The 21,009-nt window shown below is 44.2% G+C and overlaps 1 protein-coding gene across 3 annotated transcripts; it reads left to right on the top strand.

The window, feature by feature from the left end:
- Positions 1–11,748, top strand: FBXL15 (F-box and leucine rich repeat protein 15). 3 transcript variants are annotated; one of them, XM_053312757.1, is made up of 6 exons: positions 1–78; positions 290–368; positions 2,135–2,219; positions 5,499–5,658; positions 6,619–7,121; positions 9,146–11,748. In XM_053312757.1, exons 3-6 carry the CDS (start codon positions 2,143–2,145, stop codon positions 9,333–9,335), a joined length of 930 nt encoding a protein of 309 aa, XP_053168732.1. In that variant the 5' UTR covers positions 1–78; positions 290–368; positions 2,135–2,142; the 3' UTR covers positions 9,336–11,748. The 3 variants fall into 3 exon arrangements, with proteins under 3 accessions (XP_053168732.1, XP_053168733.1, XP_053168735.1); XM_053312758.1 differs by lacking the exons at positions 1–78; positions 290–368; positions 2,135–2,219 and adding an exon at positions 3,873–4,246; XM_053312760.1 differs by lacking the exons at positions 1–78; positions 290–368; positions 2,135–2,219 and adding an exon at positions 4,388–4,689.
- Positions 11,749–21,009: the final 9,261 nt, after the last annotated feature.

Below are 21,009 nucleotides of genomic sequence, written 5' to 3'. Positions count from 1 at the left end.
CGACGCAAGGTGATGGCTGTCGTGATGGAGCGGGATTCAGACTCCGCCAGGTGCTTTGCCGTACTTAGCTGCTGACAGGTAAGGTCCCCCGCCCTTTGTAATGTTTTTCGGAACTTTTGTTTTATTTCTTCTAATGGCATGGAATCTAAATTCTTTTCTAGATCTTCCCAAATACAGTAACTGTACTTAGACATACAGGCTAGGTAGTTAGCTACTTTCACTGATAAACACGAGGTGGAATACAATTTTCTTCCCATCACATCTAACTTCCTGCCTTCTTTATCTGCAGGTGTAGTATGACGTCGAGTAGATTTGGAGGACGTGGCACAATCGATGACCAACGAATTAGGGACTGGGTGTTTAAAGAGGTAGGTATTATCCCTCTCCTGAACCCGGTAGAGTCCTTCCAGTCTTTTAGACGTTGGGGTGGAGGTGTGAGGGACTTCCCAGGCGCACTGCGCAGCGTTTGAAATTATTGATAGTAGGGGAAGCGCTACCGGTTCAGCCGATTGCGATCTTCGCATGAAATTGTAGACAGGATCGTCTATTGTCTTCAGTTTGTGAACTAAGGTCCAATCCTAGTGCACTCGCCATACGCTTAACATGGGAGTGGTAGGCTTTTAATTCCTCTGTTGGAGACACATGGGATGGCGTAGCCACATCTGGAGATGGGTCCGCTTCCATAGTTTCCCCTTCGGATTCGAAGTCTGATGACCCATGGTGAGTTTCACCAGAATCTGGGTCTGAAATAGAATGGTGAGATGGTATTTGAGGTGACGTGTCCCTCCGAGGGTGAGAGGTAGGAACAGGGTCAGTTTGTGCATCCACATCAAGAAAATTTCGAACCTCTGTTTGGGTTTGTGCTGAGGCGGTGTAAGCTTTTGTCTGTGTCCCCACGTTAGTAAAGGTCCTATTGAGAAGTGGAGCAGCTGCCATGGCAGACCGCCATGTCCGGTGCTCTTGGAAGTCATAACCTGCTCCAGGAGAGACAGTCCCTGGCAAGGCAGATTCTGTTGAGGGTGACACTTGATGGCTGAATCCACAAGTGTGCCATGGAGTCGGTAAGGCAAGTCGTTCAGCTGTTAGCACCCTGGTCCCGGCGTTGAAGGCTGTATCTTCAGTTCTGGGGAAGCTTTGATAAGTAGCGGGGGTGGTAGCAGTAGAGTCCAGCATTTTAATCAAGGGATCTAATTGTAGGGCCTCAACCTCCACAGTCTCTAACAAAGTAAAAGTCATGGGTGCCCTAAACCGTGGAGTCACAGTTGTGACATTCACAGGGGTATTCAGCGCTGAAGCTTGAATTTCCTCCCTCGATATCGATGGCGAACGAATCGGTGTCGGCGCCGGTAGCAGTTCCCTGGCAGTCGGTATCGAGGCACTTGTAGTTTGTTTAGACGGCTGAGCGAGTTCCACCATCGGCATCGAGACGTTTCGTGTCTGTGTCGATGTCGAGGAACAATGGGTAGTGGCAATTTCCACTGCTTCCGTTGGAACTACAGTTTTCGGCATCGAAGGTTGTGTCGACGTCGGGGTAGCAGCAGGTCTCGATGTCGACTGGGGCTCAGTAGTTGTCGGCATGGAAGGTGGCGTCGATGTCGAGTCAGCAGCAGGTCTCGATGTCGACAGAGGTTCAGCTGGAGACTTCGATGTCGATGTCGATTCAGTCGGTGGCGAAGGTTGTGGTGTAGATTTTCTCGGTACCGTACTCGTCGATTCCGAGACGAACACAACCTCTTGCGCGGCGCTCGGCGAGGGTGTCGATTCCGACAAAGCTTGGTGCGTGACTTTTTGGTGGGAGCAGTTGCGGACGCCATTTTCTCTCCCGGCCTCTTCGAGGACTTAGGGGATTTTTTGGACTGGAGCTTCGAAGTTTTAGACTGGGCCGGACCCAGGTCCTTCGAGCTATGCGGCTGAGGAGATTTTGAAGAGGGTCCCGATAGGACATCATCATATAAAGCGGCCCTTAAACGCTGTTCGCGATTTCTCCTAGTTTGTTTTGAGAATGATAGGCAGATATTACACGCCGCAGTCTTGTGGGCTTCGCCATGGCACAAGAGACATAAACTGTGATGATCCTGCGAGGGCAATTTAGCTTTGCACTCTGTGCAGCGTTTAAAATTACGTTTCCCCACAGGGGACTCCATGGTACTCACAAGCCGAAGTCAAACGCCAGAAAATCAGTCCGATCTTTTGCCAAACAGTGGAACAAGAAGGCCAAGGTAATTTCAGTCCAGGTCAAAACGATAGTAGCAGTCAATAGAACAGTCAAACAGTCCAAATATCAGAAGCCAGTGAATCAAAAAACGAGAAATTTTTCCAAGGATCTAGCGCAAAGGAGCCGTAGAAACCAAGTGATTTCCACGGCGGTCGCAAAGGAACTGAGCAGCCTGTGCTTTCTCCCGCCTTAAATAGCCACATGGTCACGTGGGGCGGGGCGCAGGCTCCTGAAAGGAGCTGTAAAACTCGACACCGAGAGGCTTCCGCGCAGGCGCAGAACCCATTCTAATGCATATCAACGGATCCCGTACCAGATCTCCCCCCCACCAAACTTTGAGGGGAAAATATTTTGTATTTTCCTTCCCCTCCTTTTTGGTCTGTTATGATTTAATGTGTGTTTTGTTTTTATCTTATGCTTTGTAACCCACCCAGAGAACAATTTGTTGTTATTAATTATTATTATTACATTTGTATCCCGCTCTCCTCCAAGGAGCCCAGAGCGGTGTACTACATACTTGAGTTTCTCTTTCACAACAACCCTGTGAAGTAGGTTAGGCTGAGAGAGAAGTGACTGGCCCAGAGTCACCCAGCTAGTATGGCTGAATGGGGATTTGAACTTGGGTCTCCCCAGTCCTAGTCCAGCACTCTAGCCACTACACCACGCTGGCTCTCTTATGAGGTGGCTAACAAAGATTAATTTTTTATTATTATGTATTATGTATTATTATTATTATTAAAATGGTCCATAAGGTGATAGTGGTCCATGATATAACAGATTTGAATATACCTGTGACTGAGCAGCAACACACCCATCAACAAATAAATGTAAGCAGCAAAGACAGGAGTTCATGCTATTTCAATCTCAGGTCTTATTGGAGGTAAAAAACAAACAAACGTTAAATCTTCCCCGCCCCCCAATTTTAAAAATTGCCCTCCCAATGCAATCAGAGTCGGTCATTGTCAGTCTTAGTTCCACAAGCTGCAATATGCAGATAAGTGCTCTACAGCAACAATTTAGTTCAACGTTCTTATCCAGTGTCCTGGCTGTTTTTTCTTTAAAGGGAAATGAAGTTGAAGGGAGGGCGAAGTTTTTGCATCCACGGGAGTCCCGCTATAACCCCATTGAGATATTATGTTGCTGTAAACATGCACATGCGTACACGGTACATGTTTTTGTGTGAATGACTGTGCATGCATTCATTTTAAAAGTAAGCCTGGATATAGCACCCCCCACCCCCTCTGTCGCCAACGCAAGGCAGAGATAGGAAGTACGTTGAACATATTGTGTAAATAACGACATGCATACAAATCATCTGTACACAGACTGCACATACGTTGAACATAATGCGTGAAAGGGGCTTATGTTTTCCCCAAAGGGTGGGAAAGCAGCTGGCGGGGGTAGATTTTGAAAACAGAAACCGCTTAAGCGCCCCACTTCCCCAGCTCAGTTCTCAAGAACTTCGCAACCCCTCTACCCTCACAGACTCCCAAACCTGCCGCTGTTTGAGCCGTCCTGGCTGGTCACTTGTGTTTTAAAATGCTCTAAGGGAGGTTCTCCTCCCCATGCCGTCACTTTCTGTCGGTGGCGACTTGGATTTTAGCCGTAAAATACAATAAAATCCCAACAACCCCAACACCCCTCAGGCCACCCTAAAACGAAGTCCACCACCCAGCCGAGCCCTCCAAGGCACGCAGGCGCGCTCCTGGGCTGCGGCGGCGCGGTGGGGGGGGGGGGCGGTCCCCGTAAGGCACCACCGCGTGGCCATGCATGCCAAGCCCACGCGGAAGCGAGCCGGCGCGGCTCAGTAGCAGCCCCGGAGGAGTCTAAGCTGCTGGGCGAGAAGGCGGCGGCGGCGGCGGCGGCAGAGGAGGACGTCAAAGACAAGCGCCTGTCCGCCCTCCCACTCCTGACGTCGCTTGTGGGCCAGCGGAGGTGGGGGGAGGGGCGTGTGTGCCTCCCCCCTTGCCGGCTGCCCAGCAGGATGGAGCCCTCGGCGGGAGCCGGGCAGGAGGGCCCGAGCGGAGCCAGGTGCCAGGGTGGGGAGTGGTGGTGGTGGTGGTGGAGGAGGAGGAGGAGACCTCTGTCCGGGAGCAGGTCGTCCTCCTCCATCCTAGAGGGTGGGGCTGGGTAGGAAAGCTCCCTTCCCCTTCCTCTCGTGTTCGCACTGCCCCCTGGATACGGGCTCAGTCGTACCAGCAGGGAGGAGGGGAATGGTGGTGGTGGTAGAGGTGGCGGTGGCTGGCTGGCTGGCTGCTGACACGCGACTTAGCCTCAATAAGAAAAGCTGCCAAATACAAGAACTCTGCTCTCTTGACTAGCCACAACTTCTGAGACCGGGTAGAAGCCAGAACGGAAGAGGCCAGAACGGGCCCTTTTTATACGCGGAGGCACCCTTCACATCGCAACACACAAAACACTGCGGGATTGTTAAGGACATTTGAGAACAGTATTTTAGATCTGACTTTGACGATGTTGGTTTGCCTATTAGTAATGTGTTTATTTATGTATTTAAAGTATGTATACTCTGCCCCTCTAGCACACTACTGCTCAGTGCAACTCAACATTAACAAAACAGATACAATGTAAAGTAAAAGATGAATAAAGTTAAACAAGATAAAAGACCAGCCTAAAACCACATTTAAAATTACAAATTTTAAAAGCCTAAAAACGGAGAACAAAACCACTAAACAATCTACCAGATATAAACAGCAGATAAAACATTAAAAAGCCTATTTTAAAAGATGTGTTTTAAGTTTTTTAAAAAAAAAATTAGGGAGGGAGCATGCCGAACTTACCCAAAGTTCATTTGGTGATTTTCATTATGATGTTCTCATGCATGCATGATGTTGCTGAATTTCTGTAAAATGCAACCCCTCCCCCCATGTTTGTCCTCTAAAATCAGTGGGTCAGGGGGAAGGACAACCATAGTTTAGGATTTGTTGAGCAGTTCCAAGAAAAATCTTCTTGCTAATCCAATCCATTACATGTTAACACTATATTATTTATTTATTTATTTATTTACATTGTATATCCCGCTCTTCCTCCAAGGAGCCCAGAGCCCCGGTGTTCTACATACTTAAGTTTCTCTTCACAACCACCCTGTGAAGTAGGCTGAGAGAGAAGTGACTGGCCCGGAGTCATTTTCAATATATATTGATATTAGATGTGTTCTTCTTTCAGACCTTCCACATCATTGCTAATAACTAGTTGCCTAAAGTGCATAGCGGTTTGTGGGTAGTCCTTTGCAAGTCCTGCCTTGACATCTCACTTTTTCTTCCAGGAAGCAGTTATTGGACCTGCCTTGGGAGGACATCCTCTTCCCCCACATTCTTGCTCATCTCCCTCTGAAGCAGCTCTTGAGCCTGCAGAGGGTCAGCAAGGCATTTCAGTCTCTAATCCAGCTTTACGTCACCAACATGCACAGCTTTGATTCTAGCCAGGTATTGGCAATGGAGTGGGTGTGAAGAGTGTCTGGTTGCAGTCCTATGCAGAGTGGGTTTGCCTTATGACTAGACTGTAATCCGAAGCAAAAACAAGGGAGAGTGGTGATCATTCCTCTGTACAGTGCTTTGTGCAGTTGTAGGATCCTTGGGTCAAACTGTGTCCAGAGTAGTGTTCCCTCTAACAGGGATTCCCAGATGTTGTTGACTACAACTGCTTCAATGGCTTTTACTTGGGGATTATGGGAGTTGTAGTCAACAACATCTGGGAATACCTGGTCCAGAGTAACGTTGAGAAAAGGCACAGCATAAAATAAGAGAGAACTTCTTGGCAAATTTATTTTGCTTTTGAGCTACAGTACTGTGGTTATATTTTATTTACATAGCACTATCCATGTGCATTTGATAATTGTATGACTGTGGCAGCGCTTACATATTAAGGCAGAGTGGTTCCTGGGCATTTTACCATGAACCTTAAATGTTAATAAAATGCACGTGAAAGTGAGGGGAAAAGATTGGAAGCTTCAATTTGTATCTTATAATAAATTATAAATAAAGTTGGAAATTGAAAGTGGAATCTTCTAGTCTCCTCCCCAAGCATGCAGAGGAGGAGGGAGGGGGAGAGTGCAAGCCCAAGAATCACCATGTTATGTTTTCTTCTCTGGGCACATGCAGGTTTTTGACCATACTCGCCCCAATGTCTGTGCAAGATAACTAGATTTTGTACAGAATCATCATAAGCCACAGCAGAGGTTTGCCCTTCTGGCAATATTAAGTCCTAGGGCAGAGCTGGTGTGAAGGAAACCATCTATTTCAGGCAAAGGATAAATGAAGTCCCTTCCTTGTTTTCCTTTCATGGTAACATTTTGGTATTGGACAATAATTGTGCTGGAGGAGTGACTCCCTGACAAAAGTTTAAGATGCCAAAGTAGCCCAAGTTTGTTTTCTTGCCCATGGCAGGTTGGACCTAACTTTCCAAAAGCTGCATTCTGTATCTTGCTGAAGGACAATGTGGTGCTGCAACAACTGGCCCTACAAAACTGCTCTGAATGGCTGTCTGACAAGGAGCTTCTTCCTGTGATTGGCCAAAACCACCATTTGCAGCAGATTGAATTGAATAACTGCATACAACTGAGCCGGCACACACTGGTGGCCATCTCTCTGAGCTGCCCCAACTTACGCAAGCTTTCGCTGGCTCATTGCGAGTGGGTGGACAGTCTCTCTCTGTGGAGCCTGGCTGACCATTGCAAAGAGCTTGAGTCCCTGGACCTCACAGCCTGCCGACAGCTGAAAGATGAAGCCATCTGCTACCTTGCAAGAAGATGTAATAGACTGAAGTTTCTCTCGCTGGCTGTTAATGCAAATGTTGGTGATGCAGCAGTGGAGGAAATTGCCAAAGCCTGTCCTGAGCTGGAGCACCTGGACCTCACAGGTTGCTTGCGGGTCAAAAACAGCTCCATTAGGTATTCAATGCATATATAGAGTAGAGCAGCTGTTTCTGATCTTCCTATGTCCATGTCTTCCTATGTCCATAGAGGTTTCTTCAAAATGTTCCTGTTGCTACATTCATGGAGATAGTGCACTAAGTAGGTAGAACAAAGCTTGCAAAGCCTGCAGATTATTCTGATCACATCATTGAGGTTTTAGTGTGTGTGTAAAAATAAGCCTATTTGTGGGGTAAGGGTTGGTTAGGTAACAGAATGAAAAGGAGGAATGGGCAGGAGGAAAATCACAGAGCCATGGGGAGGGATGTGGAAGTCTCATCCCCATTAAACTGGAAAGTTACACCTATCCCGTTGTGGTTTAAGTCTTTAGCAAAAATTACTTTTGACCAATTCATAGGCCAGGGTCTGAAAAGGGATTCATGGAGTGCTGAAAGACAATGGGAGAGGTACAGGTAGTTACAGAGAACAATCTATGCCTGCCTTTCCAATTAATGGAAACTTTATTCAGTACCTCCAAGATACCCTTAGCAATGTTTCTTTTTAGCATTGATAGTTTTTATGAGATAGTGGAGATGTATATGGGACCTGCTCTTGTGACATAGGCCTGCCAAGTAAATTGAATCAGCTTACAAGACTAAGAGGCTATTCTCATGACTGCTGGAAAGCGGTCTAAGGGAGCCCAGCCCACTTTCCAGCGGTTGTGTTTTGCAATGGGAGCTGTGCGGCTCCCAGCAGCAAATCTCTCTAAATAAACAATATACAATAGCAAGTGCTCTGCTAACCCTGTTTCTCTGATCGTGAGTCATCATAACATGGCTCTGTGACTCACGAGGAGACCCCGACCGGGGGCTCCCCAAAATGCCCCACGTACTCACGCGGGGCATTCTAGGACTTCCAGGGGCAGAGCGGCCCCCAATCCCCGCTGCCCCAACCAGCTCCATGATGGTCCTGGTTATCATGTGGGCGGCCAATCCGGCCACCCAGGGCTAGTGGCATGATCGTCTGCGGGGAGAGCAGGCCAAGCTCACTCTCCCTGCCAAACCTTTCTCTGCTTGCCACACTGCTCGTGTGGAGAGCCTCTATATTTTGTGTTTCTTTTCCTTAATGAACTAGGTGCAAAAAAACACTGGCTGACATCCTGACTAATGAAGCACCAGTGCTTCTGAAAAGTTCATCTAACTCAGCTCTGCTGTTTGGCTCAGCAGTGGGGTAAACTTTAACAACTTCCCCTTCCCCAGGAAGCACTTCATGACACCTGAAAACAGGTCCCTAAGGGCCGTGCAGCTCTCAGGGACATATTTCTGGACAAGACAGAGGGTTTCCAGGGGAAGGAGAGGTCACTGATATTCCCTTCCACACCCACTAGAACTTGTGTATCACTAGTCTGGAACTCTTCAGAAGCACTGGCATTAGTCAGGATGTTAGCTACTAGGTAGAAATTGTGTAGTTGGTTCCTATTTTTCCCCTGTCACTATAAGTAGAGAACAATTCTCTGTGTTGACTATGATCTGGGCAATACAGATGACAAACATTGATTGAGCTTCAGCCTGGAAGACTGCTGATACATTGTGGGAAGCCAAATTCTCAAACAAGAACATTTTGAGAGTTGCTTCCAGTAGCAAGTAGTAGTCCTCCACTCAGTTTAGGTTCCACTTTCCCCACCTCTGTGCACTTCTTACTTCCCATGATTTGGCTTGCAATCTTCTTTCCCTTTGTTTGTAACTATTAGAGCAAAAATATTCTGAACATACACATATATGTACGTGTATGTGTGGATATCTATTTTGCTTTGGAATTTACTTAAATTTGCCCAGTTTCGTTATGTGCAGTGTTGGTTTCTTGTCCTAGAACTGGATTTTTACTACAGGATTTCACATTCCCTTCAACTTCTAATCTTAATCAAACTGCCTTATTTATAAAGTAGCCTTGCTATTTGTGCAGTAATAATCCATCCTCCTGGGCAAGGTTGTTGGTCTAAAGATAGCTAATGTCTGATGCTAGTGGGAACTATGATCTTAACTCTTTTCACCCTTTTTTGGTAGGACCTTGGCAGAATACTGCCCCAAGCTGCGAGCCTTGAAGGTGAAGCATTGTCATGATGTAGTGGAGTCTAGCCTGAGCATCCTGCGTAGTCGTGGTGTGGAGCTGGACGTGGAGCCTCCACTGCAACGTGCCCTGGTTCTCTTGCAGGATGTCGTGGGTTTTGCCCCATTTATCAATCTTCAGATCTAATGGATTGAGGGCACACCAGTTGATCCTGGTTGCCTGACACCTGTTGGATACTGCTACTGAGGAGCTCGAGAGGCAGAATGAGTTTCAGTCCCATCACTGCAAATTGGGCCTGTCTTGAGGTGCTGATGCTCCTGTGGGAGGCTATGTGGTTGCACTATAAAAGCAAACCCATTTGCATTAGGATGGACTATATATGATTCCCAGCTGTATCCTGGCTGGCTGGTATATAGCATGTGTGATTTTTAAAGATATTCTAGAGATGGATTGTAGTTCTGACCCTGTAATGGCTGCAGACAACCAAGAGAATAGGTGCTGAACCCATACCCTGAACTTCATGACATCTCTTTGGGGAAAGTTGTGGAAACTCACAGCTTCCTGGAGAACAAGTTTAACAGCAGTCAACACTAGCACCCTTTTGCTTTCCGCTGGGGAAAGGAAGCCTTGAAAGAAGGCTTTTTGCATCCTCTCAGAGAGCAGAGTTGAGAGGGAGATCTTTTCTCTTGAGGTTTGCAGCTTTTCTCCTGTGCTTTTGAAGGCTAAAGAGTAGGGAGATTTTTGTTGGTGCCAAAATTTTGAGAAGAGGTGCATCCACCAAATATCTTCCTCCTCTTAAGCCAAAGGTGGCATCTTTCAGTGTCTGTGTGGTTTGCGTGTGTGTGTGTTTTTTTAAGGTGAGTATTTATGTTGGAGTAATCTTTCACTTGTACCCTTCCTGCCTTGCCTCTAAAGGTGGGAATGGAGTGTGTGAGAGTGAAATCAAGAGCCAGTCATATTCAAAGGATTGGAAATTCATCGAAAAATAGTTTTATCTATTAAAGGAAGCACATTTTAAAATCGTACAGTAATGGATGTTAGGCTTTAACTTCTTTTAGGTGAACATGATTATGTTATGCACAGATTCCCAAAGACTTCCTGTATAACAGCACAAGCAACACACTAAGTAACTCTTGTAAATAAGGAAAAGGGTAGAGGGCCCCAAAGAGCCCTCTACCTTGTCATCTTCTGTAATTAGCCTGTTTCTGTACACAGGGGAGTCTCATCTCAAATGTATAAGCAGAAAAGGCGTCTCACCTCTTGCCCAGTACTTCATGCCATTTAGTGAAGATGATGTTGAAATGAGGAGTTCCTAGTAAGAAGGCTTAGAATGGGCATAAGTATCTGTCAATTGAATCTATAAATCCTGGCTAACTTGTGACTGATAGACGTTCTCTTCATTTCTTTGCTCTCTGCCTCCTTGATATCCTTACATTGTTCCCTTTTTATATTCATTACCCAATTAGCAACGTAGCAGATCAACTTCTTTGGGTACTTGGGAGGGAAAAAATGGAGAAAACCAAGGATGCTTTCTCGTCATGGTGGACCTTTATTTCTCTTACTGGCTCCTGTGTGGTTTGAGTAGTTGCAGGGTGTTTGCTGCAGACATTCTCAACATGTTCTGCAAGAAATTAATTAAAGGCTCCTGAGAGCCCAGAATATCCAACTACTGTGAAGGCTAGCCGCTGCATCTGTGCATGATTCACTGAAAGCAGGCACGACCAGAGCATTATGTTTCTGCTGGGAGTTGCTAATTGAAGTTTAACTGTTTACAAGACAAAAATGCAGTGGAAGGGCTTGCCCATGGAGAACGTTGCCAGTCGTGTCCGAGAGTCGCTGTTGTAGTTGTAGCCTCTTCTTGTTGTAATCAAGAGGTTCAGAACAGTAACTCCTATACAGAGAGCTCTGAAAGGGGGTGGGGAATTCTCTTCCATGCTCCTTTTGGGTGTAAGGGAATTGTCTCCAATGTTAATACAGGGGGTGAAAGTGCTTCAACTCTCGGGAGTCTGGGAAACACTAAACGACATCTACAATGCTAGTTCCAAAATAACTGTTGTGGCCAGTTGTGCTCATAGAGCTCAGTATATGTCACTGGTGGTGATGTGAAGTTGTGTACGAATGCATGTTGTTGAGGGCATGATGTCTTGATGCACTGGACTGGTGCTCTCATAGTGTGTTAGATAACCATAAAAGGGGATAGACAGAAGAAGACATTTTCCCTTACTGTTAACTTGCAGTAGGTAACTGTATTCACTTGCTTGGGGCTCCTTTGCTTTGAAGGTAGGTACCACTCTGGAAAACTTGACTCGCTGGTTACGAGTTGTTATTTTCTACTGCACACTTACGTAGGTTGAGTTAGTGGGGTTGGATTATGTTGGACTAGATGAACTTTGTTCTCTTCCATGCTTTTGAGACATGGGGCCATGCCTGTAGTAGCCATCTCTCTTGAAAATGCTGTGGTCTGCAAGCTGGGTTCTGAGTGTTGACGTTCACGGAATTGCTAGACAGCAAACTGTTGGTTGTAATGAATTCTTTAAACACCTACATATGTATGTCCATTCCAAGTATTTTTCTTTAAAAACCAAACTGTTATGTTTAATATGCAGTGGCCTGTGTGTTTTGTTTCTTATGAACTAGTAGCCATGTGTGGTGGATCAGGATTGGGACTGTGGAATGTGGGGAAGGGGTATTTAACCCTTTCCTTTACATTGTGGTCCCACTGAAAATCACACCCCCTAAGCTGCTGTTGGCCACAAGAGGAAAATGCTCATTGGCACCAGAAGAAGCTTCCCTCCTAGGACTAGTAGTAGCTTTGGGGGTGCTTCCAGTGCAGACTCTTCCAGAAGGTGCTGCACCCAACAGAAGCTTCTTAGAAGAAACACAGGGAGGCGATTCTCATGATTGCCAGGGGTGGGTTGGGAGGGTGTGGGGGAAGAGCTGCTCTTAACCTACTTACCCCACCCCCCAGATGACTGTCCGACTTATGTGAGCCTAAAGCACCTACATGGGCAGCCCTGCTTTGTGCAGCTCTGTGAGGCTTGGAGCAGGGTAGAGGGATATGGGGCCAGAACTTGTTGTTCCGGCCTCAATATCCCACAATGCAACATGTCATTGGGGATTCCCCCGTCAGATGGGCACCCTATGCACCCGCCTCTGTGTCTCCTTAGGCTGAACTCAGCCTGAGGAGACACATGATACCTGGTAGCTGGGGTAAGGGTCCAAGCACACTCTTAGCCTTGGCTAACAGCTGGGGTTTCTTAAGAGGGTTAGGTGGCAGGGGGAGTGGCAGGATCTGCGATGATCCCACTGATTCTCATTACCAGCCTAACTGGTCCTTTTCTCTAGTAGGCATGTCTGATGCTTGTTTGGGTGGGGCACACCTATAGTAAATGCACATAATCCACATCTTTCGGCAGCCTTCAGGCAACATAGTAGTAGATTTCTCATTTCCTTTACGCTGAAGGATATCATTCCCAAATCATGGTTCTTCACCTTTTAAAACAGGAAACATAAGGTACATTTGATTCCAAGGCTGAGGATGGCCACCTTTGGAACCTGGAAGCTTGGAACCTGGATGTTTCCACTGCTCTGCAGGCCAAAGTTTTATCCTAGTGTAGGCAAGCAGATGTTTTCTCAAGGTTAGAAAATCTTCATTCTTACCAGCTGTAAGGTATATATGAGGTCATTGCCAGGGTGGTTGCATTGACTGCAGGTAGTGCATCACCCAATATATCCAACTCAAAGGTACAAGACAGCATAGAACTTGCAAAAGCATCCTGGTTTGCCGAAATGTGCCCATTCAGTCATAAAAACATGTCCCCAAAACAGTGGAGTACAATATTTAACTCTGCTGATATTGTATGTGTTTTCATTACCCAAACATCTGTAGTTTCACAGTGCTATATGTTTTGTGTGTACAGTGAAATACAAAAAAACCTAATGCACGGAACAGTCTGCTTTAGGCAAGGGTTTTCCCCTGTTAGTTTTTATGACATTATACAGAAAACACCATGCCTTTTCCTTCCAAACTATGATCTGAAGCTGCCTGCTGTACTTCAGCTTCTGAACCGAGGAATGCAAAATTTGGCATTTGAACCAAGGAATGCAGAACTGTCCTTATCCAACCCACTACAGCACCTCTCAAATGGCTGTTGCTGGTGTCTCCCTTTGTATTTTTAGATTGTGAACCTGTTGGGACAGAGAAACATCAATTTTGATTTTCTTTCAGGTTGGGTTTTTTTGCTCAAATCCCATTGATAGTGCTGAAAAGGGTATTAAAATATCTATAATGATAGTACTTAGTAACACTACAATATTCCAAGTGCAGTTGCACCATAAATTTGTGTAAGGGTATTACAATATTGAGAGTTTTATTTTAAATCCTTTTCATAATAATCCCTACCATGGAATTCACCCTTTTCACAGTTGCTGCACACTAGACATTTTCATTGAACAATCCACCACAACCCCAGTTGCTTTCCAGGTTCATAAATAGATACATTCTATGCTAGATACAAGAGTATCTGTTTACAAGATATCTCTATACAAGAGCATCTATGTTGACACAAGCTACAAAAAGGAAAACCAAACCTCTCTCTATTAATTCAAATCAAAATATCAATTCCTAATTTGAATCTGCTGAAAGTACAACAGAATCTTTAAAAGCAAAAATATTCTGTTAACTGTTAACTATTATTTTTTTAAAAAATGTAGAAAAATGATAATCTTCAAAGAGTTCAAACTTATATTACAGCCCCACAAGGAAATCCACAATAGCAATGGATGTGCTGCCTACCTGCTGTAACAAGCACATATTCCAAGTTACCGACTATTGGGCTTTGAGTACTTGGAAAATATTCCCATAACAGACACACAACCTCAGTAGAATACAGTATTAATGGATCCTGCATTAGAGGGGTTCTCATGGATGGAATCAGAGCCCCCTCTGCTGGTGGACAGCATTTTATAACCCTATGTGCTCCCTCTTCATTAATCCTGTTCAATGCTTCAGAGCATAGAAGGCTCCTACTCTGTACAGTTTTGAGAAGTGATTTCCTAAAGATACAGAATGCATTTATTTGTGAATGAGCTAGCATAACTGATCTAATATTGGATTCAGAACCTCCAGTGCTTCCCTGGATAAACCACATGGAAAAGAAGTGGTGCAGGGTGTGTGTTACCTGTATATTAATGACAACCCAACCTAAGCCCAACTGGGTGTTCTTTCCCTGGGGTTTTCTATAGATGTAAAAACAGCATGGGAGATAAGATGGAGCCCCGAGGGACCCTTTGGGTAAAAGATCATGAAGTCTTCCAGAGCCATTCTAACCCAGCTTCCAGGTTAGAATGAAGCAAGCAGAAAACAATGAGGTCATTTACACAATCAAAAAACGGTGTTCTACCCAGATTTGGGAGCTGTGTAGGCTCCTAATTTTTGGTTGTGTGGAAGCAAGGTAAGAAGAAAACCTGGGTAGAACTGTTTGGATAGATAGAAAGATAGAAAGAACTGAAGGTAGGAGGAAAACCTAGGCTGGGTAGGTTTGGTCCCTTGATTGGGGACCACACACAGCTCCCAAACCCAGGTAGACCACCATTTTGATTGTGTGAATGACCTCAATGCCTTCTAGTCCCAACCTGCCTAAGTGGTACAGAAGGATGCAATGGTATAAAAAATCTTAGGGAGATTCACCAGAACCAACACAGAAAGAGAGAGAGAGACGCCCCCATCTAGCTCCCAGCATAGGTTGGCCAGCAGAATGACCAAAGCTTTCAGTCCCAGCACCACAATGGAAATGAGGTTGTATAGGCTCAAGATAATGAGGTCATACACATGACCCAATTTGTAGAGATGTAGGCAGGACTCTGCCTCTCCACAGGCGACCTCCCTCCCCTGTCAACTATGCCATTTGCTGCGGCACATGAGCAGTGCTGCAGCGAGTGCCGCAGCTGGGAGCTGGAGGAGGAAGTCCTCTGATATCCCGCAGTGTACCACGCCAGGAGTGCAGTGGATGGAGGGACCCTCCCTCAGCTGGGCACTCTTGCTGCTGGGCCCTGTGTGTGTACTGGCTGCCTGCCTGCCCAAACCTGGGGTTAAGGGCTTGCGCCCTTAAACTCCGGTTAAAGCCTGGGGTAATTTCCTGAGGCTGAGGCAGCTGCCCTTAGCCTCGTCTTGGCTGCTTGTGTGAGTTGCCTCAATCTATCTTATTCGGGAAACCCTGGAAATGGGTTGCCACAGCTTGTTTGAGCACTTAGTCCAAGAGTGGCAAATTAGACACAGGCCAACAGCCGTATGTGATGATGAGGGGACCTGCAGAACCTGCAGAAGAGGAAACCTGCGTCCCCACCTTCTGCTTCAGAACAGTGTCGGGGCTGGCTTTGAAGTCTGCAGCAGCCTCGAGGTGCAGTCTTAGCAAATGACTCTAGTGGGGACCTTTTAAGCAATGGACTCGTTGCAGCTTTCTGTAAGGTAGTTGGCACTGTGGGCTCCCAGAGAGATGTTCACATTCTTCTACAACACCACCACAAGCAGAAAGGGTGGTAATATGAGGCTGCCGTGGTCAGGGCATTTTTTTTAAACATCTGAAGTATGTTTTAAAAAACACACACCCTGGTGCACTGGCAAGAAGCAGTGTTTGAAATGCTTCCATTGTCCACAGACAGCAGCATGTTTCATTTTTAAAGCTACCCTACCACTGGCAGTAGCCACCCAATGGCGCAGCAGGGAAATGACTAGCAAGCCAGAGGTTGCCAGTTTGAATCTCTGCTGGTATGTTTCCCAGACCACAGGAAACACCTATATTGAGCAGCAGCAATATAGGAAGATGCTGAAAGGCATCATCATACTGCGCAGGAGGAGGCGGCAATGATAAACCCCTCCTGTATTCTACCAAAGACAACCACAGGGCTCTGTGGTCAGCAGGAGTCGACACTGACTCAACAGCACACTTTACCTTTACCACTAAAGCAAGCAGTTTTATCAGCCTGAATTTTTTTTGATGGTTTTGTGCCCCCTCTATGAAAGTACTTTCTCCCCATTACAAGGCCCCCAGCATGATGAAATCTGCCTGGAAGTGCTGGAGACAAACATGTTTTACCCAATCCTGGACTATACACATGCCTTGTTTTGTGTGTATTGTCTATTTTATTTTTGACATCTAATTCCTCTGGAACTTAAGAAATGCTATTTGGAGTACCTCTTGATATAGCTAGCATTTTTATAAACAAACAATGCAAAAAACAGAAACTAATTTATTTCAAAGTAGGAGTCGATATGAGGATGGATCCACACTAGAAAGTGTCCCCCCCCCCCAAATTCAATTTTTATTAATTTTAAAAATAATATCCATAACAAACATAATAGACAAAAATGAACTTCCCACGTACCTCTCTTCGTGAAACATCAACTATAAAATTTTCCTTTGCTATAGTAATAATACAAAACACAAAATTAAGCCCTTTAAAAAAACAATTAAATCTACCCGACCTGCTTTTTAAAAAAAAATTTCAAATCCTGCTGTAAGATCCATAGTAGGAAAATAATTCTTTAAGTACAACAAAAACGGTTTCCAATCTTCTTTGAAACCTTCTAAGTTTTGGTCTCTTATCAGTGTTGTAAGTTTTGCCATCTCCGCATATTCCAAAAATTTTATCAGCCAATCCTCTTTTGAAGGCAATTCATTACTCTTCCATTTCTGTGCATATATTATTCTGGCCGCCGTGGAAGCATACATGAAAAATGTTAAGTTATTTGTAGAAATTACTCCTTGTGTTATTCCCAGCAGGAAGGATTCTGGCTTCTTAGGAAATGTCATTTTAAATATTTTCTTTAATTCATTATATATCATATCCCAATAGGCCTTAGCCTTCCCACAGTTCCACCACATATGGAAAAAGGTACCTTCAGAATGCCCACACTTCCAACATTTGTTTGAAACATTTTTATACATTAATGCCAGTTTTTTTGGTGTCAAATACCATCTATACATCATTTTATAATAGTTTTCTTTCAAAGCATAACAAGCAGTGAATTTTAAATCATTTTTCCATAACTTTTCCCAGGCTGCCATTTCTATATTATGTCCCACATCTTGAGCCCACTTTATCATAGTTGTTTTGACCACTTCCTCTCTTGTCTCCTCCAAAAGTAACAGTTTATACATTTTAGAAACTAATTTTTCATCACCTTGACAAAATTTGAAATCTGATCCTCAAATCCAACTTTAAAATCTTTCTTATAAATCTCATTTAACTGATAATACTGAAACAAATCTCTAACCAAACTTTGTATTTCAGTTAAGCTTTTTAATTTACAGTCCTTTCCCTGAAAGTGTAACAAGTCCCTATAAGTACCCCAACACATCTGCATGTTTACTTCTTTACGTGATAAGGCTTCAATCGGAGATATCCATAACGGAGTTTTAGGTTCCAACCAGTTTTTATATTTTAACCATACCCTCATTAAACTCCTTTTCACATAGTGGTTCAAAAAATCTTTATGTATTTTACTTTTTTCATACCATAGATAAGCATGCCATCCAAACCTTCTGTCAAATCCCTCCAAATCAAGAACTCTAGGGTTTCTCAATGTTATCCATTCTTTTAGCCATGTCAAACAAGCAGCATCAAAATACAAACTTAAGTCTGGCAAGGCAAGACCACCTCTTTCCTTTGCATCTGTTAAGTTCTTAAAATTTATTCTTGGTCTTTTCCCCTGCCAAACAAAGTTAGTTATATCCTTCTGCCATTGCTTAAAACAAGTTAAAGTGTTAATTATGGGAATAGTCTGAAAGAGAAATAACATTTTAGGCAAGACATTCATCTTCACCACTGAAATTCTTCCCATTAAAGATAAATTCATTTTAGACCATCTTTGTAGATCAATTTTCACTGAGTTCCATATTTTGACATAATTATGGGTGAACAACAAAGAATTATTATTTGATAACCAGACCCCCAAGTATTTAACTTTGTTCTCCACTTTTAACTCACTTATTTGGGAGAATCTGTCCTTAATTTTTTTGATCTATATTTTTAGTCAAGACCTTGTTTTTAGTCTTATTTATATAAAATCCAGCCAGCTGGCCAAATTGTTGTATCTTATCCAAGAGTCTTTCAATCTTGTCCATTGGATTTTCTAAAAACAGCACAACATCATCTGCAAAGGCTCTCAACTTATAGTCTTGTTTCCCAATTTTGGGACCATGTAGTTTGTCATCTTCTCTAATACTTCTACAAAGCACTTCTAGAACCAGTATGAAAAGCAATGGGGAAAGTGGACAACCTTGTCTAGTCCCTTTTTGTATTACACAATTATCTGATAGTTCCCCATTTACAATAATCTTAGCGTATTGCTCCAAATAAATTGTCTTAATTGCCCTAATAAAATTATTGCCAGCAGTTATTTCCTCTAGTAATCCCCGCATAAATTGCCACGAAATATTATCAAAAGCTTTTTCTGCGTCCAAAAAAATCATCGCCATCTGTTTATCATTATGTTTTTCATAGTACTCCAATACATTCAAGACTGTTCTAACATTGTCTCTCAATTGTCTCTTTGGCAAAAGCCAGCTTGATCTTCACTAGAAAGTGTTTAGGTATTATTATTGCATATCTATGGCAAGTTTGACATTTTGAACTCAAAAGTGAACAATTTGCTAAACAAATTTCCTGGCTGCACCTCACTGGTACCAAAATTAAATTCTTTCAACCCTGATAAGAACAGTCCTGCTGGACAGGGTTGTTTTGTTCCGAGCTTGAAATACGCCCTTTACTTAATAGGTCCCCCCCTCCCAAGCTTTCAAGCCCTATCCACCCCCAGCACAGTACCTCCAGTGACTGTTGCTGGTGTCTATCTTATGTTTCTTTTTAGATTGTGAGCCCTTTAGAGACAGGGTTCCATCTTATTTCTTTGTTATTTCTCCGTGTAAACTGCCCTGAGCCATTTTTGGAAGGGCGGCATAGAAATCGAATGAATGAATGAAACACTTGGAACGGCCTTTTCTGAGTCAAAATGTTTTGTTGAAAAGTTTTGCATATCCCAGTCTACATGTTTAAACCATTAAAAATGGGTGCAGCTCCAATTCCAGTTCAAATAACATAAGAACGACCTTCCGGATCGGACCCATGGCCCATCCAGTCCAGCAGCCTGTTTCACATAATGGCTCACCAGATGCCCCTGAGAAGCCCTCAGGCAAGAGATGAGGGCATGCCCTCTCTCCTGATGTTGCTTCCCTGCAACTGGTATTCAGGGGCATCTTGCCTCTGAGGCTAGAGCTCTCAGAATAGTAGCCGTTGATAGACGTGTCCTCCATGAATTTATCTAAGCCCTTCTTGAAGCCATCCAGGCTGGTGGCTGTCACCACATTTTTGTGGCAGATAATTCTGTAGGTGAATTATGCGTTGTGTGAAAAAGTAATTCCTTTTGTCAGTCCTAAATTTCTTGGCAATCCGTTTCATGGGATGACCTCTCGTTCTAGTGTTATGCGAGAGGGAGAAGAATTTATCTCTATCCACTCTTTCCGCACCATAATGTTGTGGACCTCTATCATGTTTCCCCTTAGTTATCTTTTTTCCCTAAACTAAAAAGCCCCAGGTGTTGTAGCCTTACCTCATAAGAATGTCCTTTTTGAGGTATGGTGACCATAAATGTACACAGTACTCCAAATGTGGCCACACCATAGATTTGTATAAGGGCATTATATTAGTAGTTTTATTTTCAATAGGATGTCCATGAAATGTGATTCAGATGCCAAACTGAAGCACATCCCTTTAAAACGGAGGGATTATACATCCCCTTTACATGGAGGAGAGCATGTGCAGAGGCCATGTGTGTGCCAGCGTCATGGAGAGACAGCCGGGGGAGAGCACAGCCAGTGTGCGATGATAGGGTGGTGGGGTTTTTTGCTGCAATTAAGGAAGTGGCAGAAGAGCAGGTATGGACCTGCTCTCTTCCATGTTAAAGGGGCTGTGTAATCCTTCCATCTTAAAGGGATGTGCTGTGATTTGGCACCTGAATTGCGTTTTGTGCACAACCATAATTTTCAATCCCTTCCTAATAATTCCAAGCATAGAATTGGCCTTTTCCAAAGCTGCTGCACATTGTGTCAGCACTTTCACTGAGTTGTCCACCACAACCCCAAGATCTCTCTCCTGGTCAGTCACCAACAGCTCAGACCGAATCAGTGTACATGTGAAATAGGGTTTTTTTGCATCACTTTACACTTGTTTACATTGAACCGGATCTGCCATTTTGTTGCCCACTCCCCCAGTTTGGAGAAAACCTTTTGGAGTCCCTCGCAATCTGTTTTGGATTTTACTATCCTAAATAGTTTGGTGACATCTGCAAATTTGGCCACCTCACTGCTTACTTCAACTTTTAGATCATTTATGAATAAATTAAAAAGCTCTGGTCCCAATACAGATCCCTGGGGGATCCCACTTCTTACTTCCCTCCATTGTGAAAACTCTCCATTTATACCTCTCCTCTCTTTCCTGTTCTTCAACCAGTTATCACTCCACACATGAACCTGTCCCCTTATCCCATGACTGCTAAGTTTTCTCAAGAGTCTTTGATGAGGAACTTTGTTGAAAGCTTTTTGAAAGTCTAAGTATGTCAACTGGATCACCTTTAGCCACACACCTGTTGACACACACAAAGAACTCTAAAAGTTTGGCGAGGCAAGATTTACCTTTGCAGAAGCCATGCTGGTTCTCCTTCAGCGGGGCCTGTTCTTCTATTGGCTTTACAATTTCATTCTTGAGAATGCTTTCCATCAATTTGCCCAGCACAGATGTTAAGCTCCTCAGGCTGTAATTTCCTGGATTCCCCCTTTTTGAAAATTGGTGTTACAGTACCTACAGG

Source organism: Hemicordylus capensis, chromosome 3, assembly GCF_027244095.1.
Source record: "Hemicordylus capensis ecotype Gifberg chromosome 3, rHemCap1.1.pri, whole genome shotgun sequence".
NCBI classification, from domain to species: domain Eukaryota; kingdom Metazoa; phylum Chordata; class Lepidosauria; order Squamata; family Cordylidae; genus Hemicordylus; species Hemicordylus capensis.
This window is presented reverse-complemented; position numbering and strand designations above follow the sequence as displayed.

Excerpts from the sequence above, each read along its gene's own strand:
- FBXL15 (XM_053312757.1), top strand. The coding sequence starts at position 2,143 with ATGGTACTCACAAGCCGAAGTCAAACGCCAGAAAATCAGTCCGATCTT. Across the intron at positions 2,220-5,498 it reads AGTGGAACAAGAAGGCCAAG|GAAGCAGTTATTGGACCTGC; the intron begins GTAATTTCAGTC and ends TTTTTCTTCCAG. Across the intron at positions 7,122-9,145 it reads GTCAAAAACAGCTCCATTAG|GACCTTGGCAGAATACTGCC; the intron begins GTATTCAATGCA and ends CTTTTTTGGTAG.